General features: G+C 40.1%; 1 protein-coding gene across 2 annotated transcripts in view; it reads right to left on the bottom strand.

Moving 5' to 3' along the window:
• JAK1 (Janus kinase 1) overlaps positions 1–12,298 on the bottom strand; it is a 131,055-nt gene that overhangs the window by 35,241 nt on the left and 83,516 nt on the right. For both annotated transcript variants that reach the window (XM_037498876.2, XM_054691324.1), the window contains 2 exons: positions 10,605–10,728; positions 2,067–2,220 (listed from right to left, as the gene is read on the bottom strand). In XM_037498876.2, the coding sequence (XP_037354773.1) occupies positions 2,067–2,220; positions 10,605–10,728 (278 nt within the window). The remainder of the gene's footprint in view (positions 1–2,066; positions 2,221–10,604; positions 10,729–12,298) is intronic.

The raw sequence follows: 12,298 nt of genomic DNA, 5'->3' as shown, positions 1-12,298 counted from the left end.
CACTGCTCCCCTCACCAGTGTATTTCGTCAGTCTGCCTGTTCTGTTCCCCGCTCTGGCTCTAGTGAATTCTCTCACCCTCCTGCGCTTCTGACTGTACCCAGTGCTTGTATAAATAAATAAATAAACAAACAAACCTTTATAAATAAATAATGTCCACCCATGTTTTGATGTTGATAGGAAGACTCCCACATAAGAAGGTATGCCCCAGAAAAGCTGCACAGCAATGAAACTAATCAGATTTGCAGTATCTCTGTTATCAAAGCTTTCCCAACAACACTAAGCATGAAGGGGCTCAGAAGATTTTCTCCCCAGGTTAATTTAGTCATTTAACAAATATTTGAGCACTATGTTATGTACTTGTGAGCAGCACAAACACATGAAACACTTTCCCCGGGCTCACCATATAAATGATGCCAAAAAGCTGTATGTACTAGGATGGAACTGTACCAAGACAAGGGAAGGTGACAGAAGGCTGGGGTTTTTTTTTTTTAATTCTTTTTTTTTTTTTTAAAGATTTATTTATTTATGCAAGAGCTGGCGTACAGGCCAGATGCACGGGAGGGTGAGAGGATTCACCAGAGACAGAGTGGGGAACAGAACAGGCAAATGATGAAATACACTGCTGAGGGGAGCAGCAGGTGAGACAGGAGAGGTCTGCCCCGCCATGTGGGATTCTCGCCGGCCAGCCGGGATCGAACTCGCACTGCAGAGAGGCTGCGGACAGCTTCACAGGGTGGCACTCAACCGCCTGCGCCACCAGGGAGGCCCAAGACTGGGGCTTTAATCATATTTTGATTTCACAAAAATGTACGTGACATTCTAGCCTCAACACTCACACAGTTCTAACCTGCCTCAGGAACCTTTCCACATTCAGTTCCCTATATGTTTTTCATGGGGAGTTTTTGCCTTTCCAGGGCTATTTGGCAGTATCTAGAGACTTTTTTTTTATTGTCACACTTGGGGGAAACCCCTCAATAGAGGCCAGGGTGCAAGTAAATACCCTACAATGCACAGTGAAGTCCCTCATAACTAAGAATTATTCAATCCAAAATGTCAGTAGTGTTACGTTTGAAAAACTGCCATACACTGAAGAAATACGTTACCCTATTCCTCCCTTAGAATTGCAGAATGCTTTTTACTTTTCAAAATTCAGTATAAATGTTAGCTTCTTAGATCTTCTTTGATCACATCATTCAAACCCTCCCCTATCCCCATATTCTCCATCACAAAAGCTTTTCTTCATAGCATATCTTATAACCTTATCATTATAGATCATGTTCTTTGCTTGCTTATTTTCTGTCTGTCCAACTTGTCTATACATTTGGTGCTTGTAGAAACCACATGTATCTTGTTCGTGACAGGATCTGTAGTGCCCCCACAAAACTCAGTAAATATTTGTTTAATAAATGAACTGCTGTGAAGCCAATAAAACAGAGATCTGTATTTTTAATTGATATTTGAAAGGTCATCAACAGGGTGAATAAAAAGCAGTTTATAAAATAATATAAACAGTAAGACATTTTCAAAAACCACACAGCACATAATAAATATTTGCATGGCAAAATCAGGAAGCATTTAACCAAAAACATTAATTTCTCAGAAAATGTAATTTAGGTGATTCATTTAGGTGATTCTAACATCTCTTTGTTTTTTTCTAGCATCTAACCTTTCTGCCTGACCACCAGAGTGATTTAGTGTGGCCACCTTCCTCCCCAAATATTACTAAGACTTCTGAGAAAAAATGCCTTTGGGGGTCCTGTTGAACTACCCCTACGCACATGTATAGCTTCTCTCTGTGCTTTGCACAAGAGCCACTACAAACTAAAAGTAAAATGGTAGGCACTGGCAGGGGGAGGAAATTAGGAAGAAATGAAGCCTGAAAAACCAAGAAGTGGAAGAACCAGCCTCCTTCTCATTGGGTGAAGTCCAGGTTGGCAAGAATTACCCAGGTCATAAAGCACCTTAGCTACTACTGGCATCAATTCTGGCTGCACCAGGAAATATCAACACTACAAAATCTTACCCATCCTACAAACTGCAGGTTCTCCTGGGCCAAACTTCTTACCTGAGCAAACAGATACTCCAGGGAGCTGGCATCAAGGAGAGGGGTAGCATCTGGAACTTTTTTTTTCTCGTAGCCATTTTTCTGCTTCTTTGGAGAATGTCGCCATACTGACTGCTCATTATCATTGGTCCCATGCCAGTTGGTGAAATAGAACCTGAAAGGTAGAAAAAATGAATGTGAACTATGAGAAAGAGGATCTTGGAATCGTAGGGAGGCATCCTCATTCCATCCACAGTGATCAGTGCCGGAAACTAAACTTTCCTGAGACCTTTCATGGGTGCAACACTTCATTGTCTCTAAGGTCCTTTTCTTTTCATCCTTAACAAGCATTCTGCAATGAGTGCCCTGCCAAAACCTGTTCTATGACTCAGAGAGATAAAGTGACTTCCTTAAGATCACAAAGATAGCTCCTCTAACCTTCCAGCCATCTTCCTAAATGGGGAAAAAAGTAGAATTAGATGCCAACCCAGAAACTCTTTGAAAAATGTCATGCTGCCTTGAATCTAAGACCTATTTTATTCACATCTTAACAATAATTGTAATTTCATCCTAAGAGTCAAGATGAAAGTTAACATGGCAATGTTTCCTATTTCTCAGATACTTGTAATTAAACTGATAGTTCACCTTACCATGAATATAGTTTTAATATAGAAGAAATATGTGAACACTACCACCTTTATATATACTAGGCTATTTTATTTTTACAACAACCATACAAGGTAGGTTTCATTGTTTTCATTTTACAGGTAAAGAAAACTTAGGTTCAATGGGGCTTAGTGACTTAAGACTATAAACCTCTTCTATTTTGTGTGTTTTAACCCTTTGCACTCCGAACCATTTTACGATATTTTGATTTAATTTCTTGTGCCATTTCAAGATAAAACTTCAGGAAAACATGCATGTCTCAAAAAGTTGCGTTGAAATAACCTCAATTCCCCGTAATCACTAATAAATTGCAATGTCCCCTGAGAGGGGACATCCGAGTGATATGCTAGAATTCCGATGTCCCCTGAGAGGGGACAGCGGAGTGCAAAGGGTTAAAGATTTATTTATTTATGCATACAAGAACTGGGGTATAGGCCAGAGGTGTGCGGCAGCGGGGAGGGGGCTGAGAGGATTCACCAGAGAAAGTGTGGGGAATAGAACAGGCAGATCTACTGAAATATACTGCTGAGGGGAGCAGCGGGCAAGACAGGAGAGGTCTGCTGGGCCATGTGGATAGGTAGCTCCCTGGCAGGCAGGGATCGAACTGGTGCTACAGAGGTTTTGGATAGCTTCACAGTGCTGTGCTCAACCCCTTGCGCCACCAGGGAGGCCCTAAACCTCTTCTTTTAACCACTACTTTTCTCTGTCGCCTGCAAGAGAAACAGTGAGTTCCAGAAGGTATGAAAGCAAGTAAGCCAAGCTGACTCATGTCATCTCTAGGTTGCAGACTCAGGTGGTGCTTGGGTCCCTCTCCTTTGACATGCCCATATGATATGAAAAACAACCATGGTGGGGCCTCCCTGGTGGCGCATGGGGTTCAGATGCAGCACTATGAAGCTATCCGCAACTACTAGAGCACAAGTTCAATTTCCGGCCAGCAAGGTGACCCATATGGCGCAGCAATTTCTCCTGTCTCACCCGCCGCTCCCCTCAGCAGTGTAGCTCAATAGAGTCACCTGTTCTGTTTCCCACTCTGTCTCTGGTGAATCCTCTCACCTGCACCCCCCTCACCTCTGCCCTGTACCCCAGTTCTTGTATGCATAAATACACTTTTTTTTTTTTTTTTTTTTTTTTTGTAGATTAATATTTTGGACTGTATTTTTATTTAATTTTATTTTTTTTTTTTTTATAAATTTTATTGTTATATTCCCCATACAATTGCCGCCCCCCATTCTGACCCCAATCCCTCCCCTCCCGCCCCCGCCCCCCTAAAAGTGTCTCTGGTTCATAGTTTTTTGTTGATTTTGATTTTCACTTTCTTATAGTTTTTCATTTTCCTGGTCCATTATTTAAGTTTTCTAGATTCCTGCTATGAGTGAGACCATCCGGTATTTTTCTTTTTCTTTTTGGCTTATTTCGCTGAGCATGATCCCTTCCAGCGCCATCCATGTTGCAGCAAATTGCATGTGTTTATCTTTTTTGAATGCTGAGTAATATTCCATGGTATATATGTACCACATCTTCTTGATCCAGTCATCTATTTTTGGGCATTTGGGCTGTTTCCAAAGCTTAGCTATTGTAAACAGTGCTGCTATAAACATAGGGGTGCAGGTGTTCTTTGGAATTGATGTTTCTGTGTCCTTTGGGTAAATACCTAGGAGTGGAATTGCTGGGTCATATGGAAGCTCTATGTTTAGTAGGTCCAGAAATCTCCACACAGCTTTCCACAGTGGTTGGACCAGTTTGCACTCCCACCAACAGTGCAGAAGAGTTCCTTTTTCTCCACACCCTCGCCAACATTTGTTGTTGCTAGTTTTTTTAATATGTGCCATTCTCACTGGTGTAAGATGGTATCTCATGGTAGTTTTGATTTGCATTTCCCTGATGACAAGTGATGTTGAACATTTTTTCATATGCCTGTTGGCCATTTGCATTTCCTCTTCAGAGAAGTTTCTTTTAAGCTCTTCTGCCCATTTTTTGACTGGATTATTTTCTTTGTTGTTGTTGAGTCTCATCAGCTCTTTGCAGATTTTTGTGATCAGTCCTTTATCATTAGTGTTGGGTGCAAAAATGTTCTCCCAGTTGGTGGGGTTTCTCTTTGTTTTTGTTATTGTCTCTTTTGCTGTGCAAAAGCTCTTTAATTTGATATAGTCCCAGCTGTTTATCTTTGCCTTCACTATCACTGCTTTGGGTGATGTGTCTGTAAAGATGTCTTTGATGTGCAAATCACGTAGTGTTTCGCCTATATTTCCTTCTATATATTTTATGGTTTCAGGTCTTATGTCTAGTTCTTTAATCCATTTTGAGTTGATTTTTGTGTATGGTGTGAGGTGGTGGTCAAGCTTCATTCTTTTGCATGTAGCGACCCAGTTTTCCCAGCACCATTTATTGAACAAACTTTCTTTGCTCCAATGCATAGTCTTTGCTCCTTTGTCAAAGATTAGTTGACCATAAATCTGTGGGTTTATTTCTGGATTTTCTATTCGATTCCATTGGTCCGTATGTCTGTTCTTGTTCCAATACCATGCAGTTTTGATGATTATGGCTTTGTAGTATAGTTTGAAGTCTGGGAGTCTGATGCCTCCATTCCCTTCTTTTTTTTTCAGGAGAGCTTTGGCTATTCGGGGTTTTTTGTGATTCCATATGAATTTCATCAATAATTTTTCTATTTCTTTGAAGAATGACATTGAAATTTTGATTGGAATAGCATTGAATCTGTATATTGCTTTTGGAAGGATGGCCATTTTAATAATGTTTATTCTTCCAATCCATGAGCAGGGGATGTCTCTCCATTTCTTTGTGTCTTCTTCTATTTCTTTTAACAGTGTTTTATAGTTTTCTTTGTATAGGTCCTTTACCTCTTTTGTTAGATTTATTCCCAAATATTTGATTTTTTTTGTTTCAATAACAAAAGGGATGGTCTTTTCGATTTCTTCTTCTTCAGATTTATTGTTTGTGTATAGGAAGGCTACTGACTTTTGCGTGTTGATTTTGTATCCTGCCACTTTACTGAACTGATTGATGAGTTGAATTAGCTTTTCTGTGGAGTTTTTGGGGTTCTCTATGTATAATATCACTTTTAAAAAAAGAAAAGAAAAAGAACCATGGCACTAAGAATCAACAAAGAAAATTTCCTTCACAAACAGAGCTGCCATCAAACTCAGATACTGTTACTGAGCTAAATTTGCTGAACCTAGGACAAGCCAGACCTTGCGCCAGACTCTGAAATGCAAAGGGTTCTTGGGTACAGTCCCTGCCCACTATGAAACAGGCAACCAGTCACAAGCATCAATAACAACAAGTTACAAGGGAACACATCTCATAAGCTGGACTACACTGTGATTTTCATGGAATTAACATACTTTTCCTCAGTATGAATAATTAAAAATAAAATTATATTTTACAACTCTGTTGGCTTAAAGAGGAACATAATACAGGCTGTAATTTTTTTTTTCTGATTTTGAATGTATTTAAAGCATTTTTGTGGGCGCATAATAATAATGTGGACCCTAAGCACTGTGCCTAATAAGTAAGTTGTCCCCGGAATGAAGACACTCTGGGTTAAGTGCCAAAGGAATGCCAAAGAGAAAAAAGCTGCCCTCTGCCATTAGGGAAGGTGGAAGGGAAGTTGGTATCAGAATAAATGCCAGCCCACAGAATCTGGGCACAGCAGCAGAGGAAAAATTACAAACCAAACTGATGTGAGACAGGATTCCCCTGGAAGAAAGTCATATGGAAGATGGACTGAAATGAGAAAGGCCAACAGAAAAGCAGGTGCCTATGGCTAGTCTGGGCAATGCTATGAGCCTTTTGGGCTCAGAGGTCTCAGCTATTTTGCTTACCAATGAATCCCCTAAGTCTGGCATATCATGGAACATAACACATGCTTGCTGCATGAACAAGTGAATGAAGAAACTTGGTAAGCAGCAATTAACACTCAGAGGAAAGGACTAATAAAATATGACTGTAAAGGCAAAATCATTATTTAAAAACTTACAGCAATTATGTACAGTCCATCTTCCCTGTAACTTATGAAAGTTACTTGAGAATTTGACTGCAAGTTTTGGAGTCTCTCTCACACACACAGAAAGAACCACAGCCATGGGAAGAACACACAGCATAAACCACAGCTGCAGACTGCTGTATGAGAGGTAATCAGCACTTGTCACAATAAAAGCCTGAGGCTCTCAGCTAGAGAGAGCCTTGTCCTGTCCCCAGGCCTACACGCCTGGTTTTTGAGACAAGCAGAAAGAGATGAATCAACTCCATTAGCTGAACAGATACAGGAAAATCTGACACTGATGTAGAAAAAAATGGACGAGAACATGACCAACTGCTCTGCCTGCTGAGGAGAACCCAAAATAGAGAGTTCTCAGCATTCATTCACTAATTAGAGATCTACCAGAGTTTCAGGGTCTGCCTGGAAGGAGAGAGGTGAAAAAGTCAAAAGAGGATGAATAAGATAGTAGCTAAGAACTCCTGAATGTGTACTGTATGCCAGGCACTCCATCTACATAGGGTCAAAGCAGGGCTCTGATAAAAGAGCACACAGAAAAGGTAAGTTCTATTTGATAGAACGAAGATGGTGGTAAGGGAATGAGAACTGTCCAACATGAAAGGTTACCTGGGATAAGTGAGGAATGGATCTCAAGGATGGAGGAGGTTACTTTAAAGAGACACTCTAAAGACAGTGCTCCCCTGAATCAGTCCAAGTCATGGACCTTCTTCCACATCCCACTGAGCTTTATGGGAAAGAGTCCTTTAGAACTGGTAGAGCCTAGAGCATAAAATACTCCCTTTGGGCAAAACACAATCTTCAATCAGGTCTGAACAAGGATATTCTTCAAGGCTGCTCTCACAGCCCTATGGGACCAGCTTTAGCTTAAAACTCTTGGCAAGATACTCAGACAGGATAAAGCTGAGGAGATCAAACATTGTATGCAGCTCCTCCACTAGAATAGAAGTGGAAGAGAACCTAAATCAAGGCTGAATCTCTAGAAATTGTCTATAGTTAGAAGCTGGCAGATTTTTATTTAACAGGATAATCCCCTCAAAAAAAGTAAATCAGTGACTACCAAAATCAACATCTTCCTAATTGCTAATCAAAACTAGAGTTTCACTGAAGACAGAAACCAACACTACTTTTTAAAATTAAAGTCCAAGTGTTCATCAAATCTGGTCCACATACAAGTTACTGAGATTATGACATGCTAATGAAAACATTAAGACAGAGATGAAAAAATGTAGTATGATAGCTGCTTAGATTCCTTTCCAGAATGATATAGAGGAATAATGCAAGAAAGGAAAAACAGACCTATCAATCAGAGATATGTATTTCTTGCAAGTTTTTGAAAAAACGCACCATAACTGCATAAAGTTTACATATAGATATTACATGTAACATTTTCCTTAGCTATTTATAGAACTTAACTAGTGGATCATGAAATTCATTTGGATTAAAAAGCAAGAGGTTTTTTTTTAGAGGAATAAAGATTATACTTGTCTTGTACAAGGGTATGCTACAAAACAGTAACTATCAAAATTATTTAAAAACAGAAAATTTTAACTAAAGTACAAGAACATTTCCCAAAACAGAGCTGAGATTCCACCGAAATAGTCACCGACATTTATTTTCATGTTACACCTTCTTCAGTGGTGAGAGTTTAAGGTTTCAAATTTTTGTAATTTGTTGTAACACAAAGGTTTGAGTTTAGGTGGGATCTTTTTTCCCAAGTTCTAAGTGCCTGTGGGTAACAAAGCAATATCCTGTTGAAGCACCATGTCAGGTATAAAGTCAAGGTGCCAAAACTGAAGCAGCCATGCACTTCCTGGCAGCTAACAGATATGGGGAGCAGGCAGAGACAGCTTTCAATAGTGAGGAATTCACACTACTAAGATGACTGCCTTAAAGAGAGTTCTAATGGGATAATTCAGTAAGTGTGTGTTTTGGGGTAACTCATTTCTCTTTTTGGGCATCACTTTCCCCCCTAAAAAAAATTGGCAGAGTTGAACCACGTGAACTCCAGTCTCTTTCAAATTCCAAATTTTACCATTTCAGATTCTAACTCAGGTGGAGAAACTCAGAGAACTAGAATTCAATGAAATGCCCCCTTTCTAGATTGAGGGCTATACATTTCAATGAGGAATCTCATAACCAACGCCTCAGCCACAAAAAAAAAAAAAAAAAAAACAAAACAAAACAGAAAAAAAAAACCCAACAAAAAAAAACCAAACCCAATTATAGTCAGAAGCTCAGCTGGGTGGAATGAATGTGTCCCTAATTTGGGGATGTGAAATCACACACAACACATACCTCTTAAGGTGAGACCTTGGGTGAATATAGGAAAAAGTCAGTTCTGGGATGATTATCATAGAAAGCAGATCCCAACCCGTTTCCACTGAGAAAAACACCCAGGCCATTCTAGAATGGTAAAAATTCTACTGACTTCCCATGGAAATAGCAGTTAAGATGCTATGGAGCACCTCTGAGAGGCCCTACAGGCTTTTCCAACATGTCCCTGCATTCCATTAGTACCTGCGTTAATCTACTAACAATCACATCTGTGTAAGTTAAGACCCTTTTCAAAAAACATCCACCCTATTTATAAGCTCCTCTTCTAAATACACGTTAACTTGTGCTTAACTAGCATTTAACAAATATACTTTCAATTCTAGGTATGGAGCAAAGATGCTTACAAACTCAAGAGACTATAGCTATGAAGTACTGACTGTGCACTGCCACTTTGGGAGATGCCATAACATTTAATAAAATCTACAATAATAAAATATTGATTTAATAAAATCTAATAAAATCTCTACAGGAGAAAAGGGACATAGTCATCAGAAGAAAAATTAAGAGCTACACGACACAAACATCTCCCGGGGAAAGGAGCAAAACATCCACCCCTTGAGACCAACAACTGCTAAGTTCTTGTATACCACTGCAGGCAGTAATTCTCAAGCTCTTTGGCTACAACTTTACAAAATACACTTATTATACTGTGACCTACTATATACATTATAAATCTCAAATGGAAGCTTTAAAAAACAGTATACTTAGGATATGTATATACACTATTATCTATTCTTATCTGTTTCTATTTTAAAAAATACTGATCAGGGCCTCCCCAAAGGCACAGTGGTTCAGTGTTCTGCCTGTTCTGCTCTCCGCTCTGGCTCTGGTGAATTCTCCGTGCTTCTGACTGTACCCAGTGCTTGTATAAGCAAATAAATAAATCTTTAAAAAAAAAAAAAAACCAGTGATCACAGCTCATTTAATTCATTACCAGGACAAAGCATTTGAAAAAAAAAACTGCTGTAGAGGGCCTCCCCGGTGGCGCAGCAGTTGAGTGCTGGGTTGCGAAGCTGCCCACAGCCTCTGCAGCGCCGGTTCGATCCCTGGCCCGGTTCGATCCCTGGCCCGGTTCGATCCCTGGCCCGGTTCGATCCCTGGCCACCGGGCGAGGGTCCCACATGGCGCACAGACCTCTCCTGCTGCCCACTCCTCCCCACAGCAGTGTACTTCGGTCCTTCTGCCTGTTCTGTTCCCTGCTCTGGCTCTGGTGAATTCTCTCACCCTCCCGCGCTTCTGACTGTACCCAGTGCTTGTATAAATAAATAAATAAATCTAAAAAAAAAAAAAATGCTGTAGAATTCTAATTCTACTCAAAATTGCAACATAATAATTTCTTTTCTAAAATGTGGGAGAGGAAGGTGATCAAATTCACTGTGAACTGTATTCCAAACACTGAAGTCCTTTCTCACAGTAAGCAAATATAAAATTTACAAATTACAAAAATGACTACAGTACTCCTGAAAGTGACTTAGGGCTCCAGGCTGTCATCCCTAACTCCAGGAGAAGTCAGGCAGGCACTGGCTCTGTACTGTGCTTACCTCATCCGATAGTGAAGCCGGAGCCACGTTTTGTCATCAACAGTGATGGAGCGATTTGGAGCGTACCAGAGCTTGGTGTTATCATCATACAGAGCAAAGAGGTTGTGACACAAAGGAGAAATACCTGGGGGAAAGTCAAGAAGGTATCAGAAATTAAAGATAACATTTGTTCACCTGTTTGCAAAGCACTTCGTACGCAAAGGTTAAGAATTCCCTCTTCCAAAAACAATCTAGGTCATATTCATATCCTCTTAGGTAAATACAACTTCCAACCATGTTCAATTAGGTAGTTTTAATCATGACAATCAAGAACTATGGCACCCCAGGAATGAGATAAATCCTGGAAAAACAAACAAAAAAACAAAGTAGTTTCTATGTCAGAGTCTTCCTAAATCTTACTTTAAGAAAATAGATGCATCTGAGAGACCCCCCAGATCCCACCTGATGTGCACTTTGTGAAACACAGTCAGAGACATTCTTGGAATTTGGAGATCCCTGATCTGCTTCTTACAGGAAAGATTTAAACAATTCTAACACACTATAATTAAACATGCAAAGAAGTTCCTGGCATTAGTGCATGAAATGTGTTAGAATAAATAACCACAGTTATTTTTGTCAGTGATTAAAATTATTAATACCATTAGCAATGTATATACATTGTAGGCACTCTGTATAGGTACCATAAGTAATACTTATTAGTAGTCAACTAACAAGAAGATTGTATGCTCAATAAAGCTGGTACAATGGTGCGTCCCTGACGCCCTACCTACAACTGCCTCCTTTAATACAGGAATGAGACTATTATATGCCCCCTATGGTAATGGGGAGACTATGAAGGCAACAAAATACCTTTCTACTTATTTCTGAGACCATGATTAAAACAACACAGATCTGTAATCTAAAAGCCTGAAGGGAGGGAAGAGAATGATGGCTATCATCAATTATCACTGGTATTTTCTTAGGTGGCCAGGCCTCAAACTATGATACAATAAACGTAAATGACCAAACACATAGAAGAATATAAGGTAACTGGCATTTGTTTTCCAATTCAGAAATATGAAGTGACACTAACATTAACAGAGACCCTCCCTGGCCATATCCCATTTAGGCAGGTATTACCTCCAAAGCAGCATACAAGTAGTCAGGAAGTTAGATACTTAGCATTTCAATGCCTCTACTGACTGCCTCAATTCCTGTCTCTTCAAGATATCTGGGAGTTATCCCCCTTCAGAAGTTATACTCCTTCCTCCTAATAAAAGCATCAGGCTAATACACTCTACATTTGTATCTTTTAAAGCTTGGAACACCTAATAAGGTAAGTATTTTTCCATTTCACAGATGAAGAAACTATGCCTCTTAAGGTTTAGTCTGACTCAAGGTTACTGGGTTAGTAAAAGGCAGAGTTGGTATCTATCAGTAGACAGAGCTACTGACAGGGTGAAAGAAGAAAACAATACAGTTCTCAAAACATCACTTACTATAAAAATGAGTTTCAAGAATCTATGCTATTCTGGGCCTCCCCTGGAGGCACAGCGGTTGAACGCTGGGCTGCAAAGCTGCCCACAGCCTCTGCAGCGCCGGTTCGATCCCTGGCCACCGGCGAGGGTCCCACATGGTGCGACAGACCTCTCCTGCCACGCCCACTGCTCCCCTCAGCAGTGTATTTCGTCAGTCTGTCTGTTCTGTTCCCCGAT

The sequence above is a fragment of the Talpa occidentalis genome, unplaced genomic scaffold, assembly GCF_014898055.3.
Source record: "Talpa occidentalis isolate TD23 unplaced genomic scaffold, MPIMG_talOcc4v2.1 talOcc4.9, whole genome shotgun sequence".
In the NCBI taxonomy this organism is placed as follows: domain Eukaryota; kingdom Metazoa; phylum Chordata; class Mammalia; order Eulipotyphla; family Talpidae; genus Talpa; species Talpa occidentalis.
This window is presented reverse-complemented; position numbering and strand designations above follow the sequence as displayed.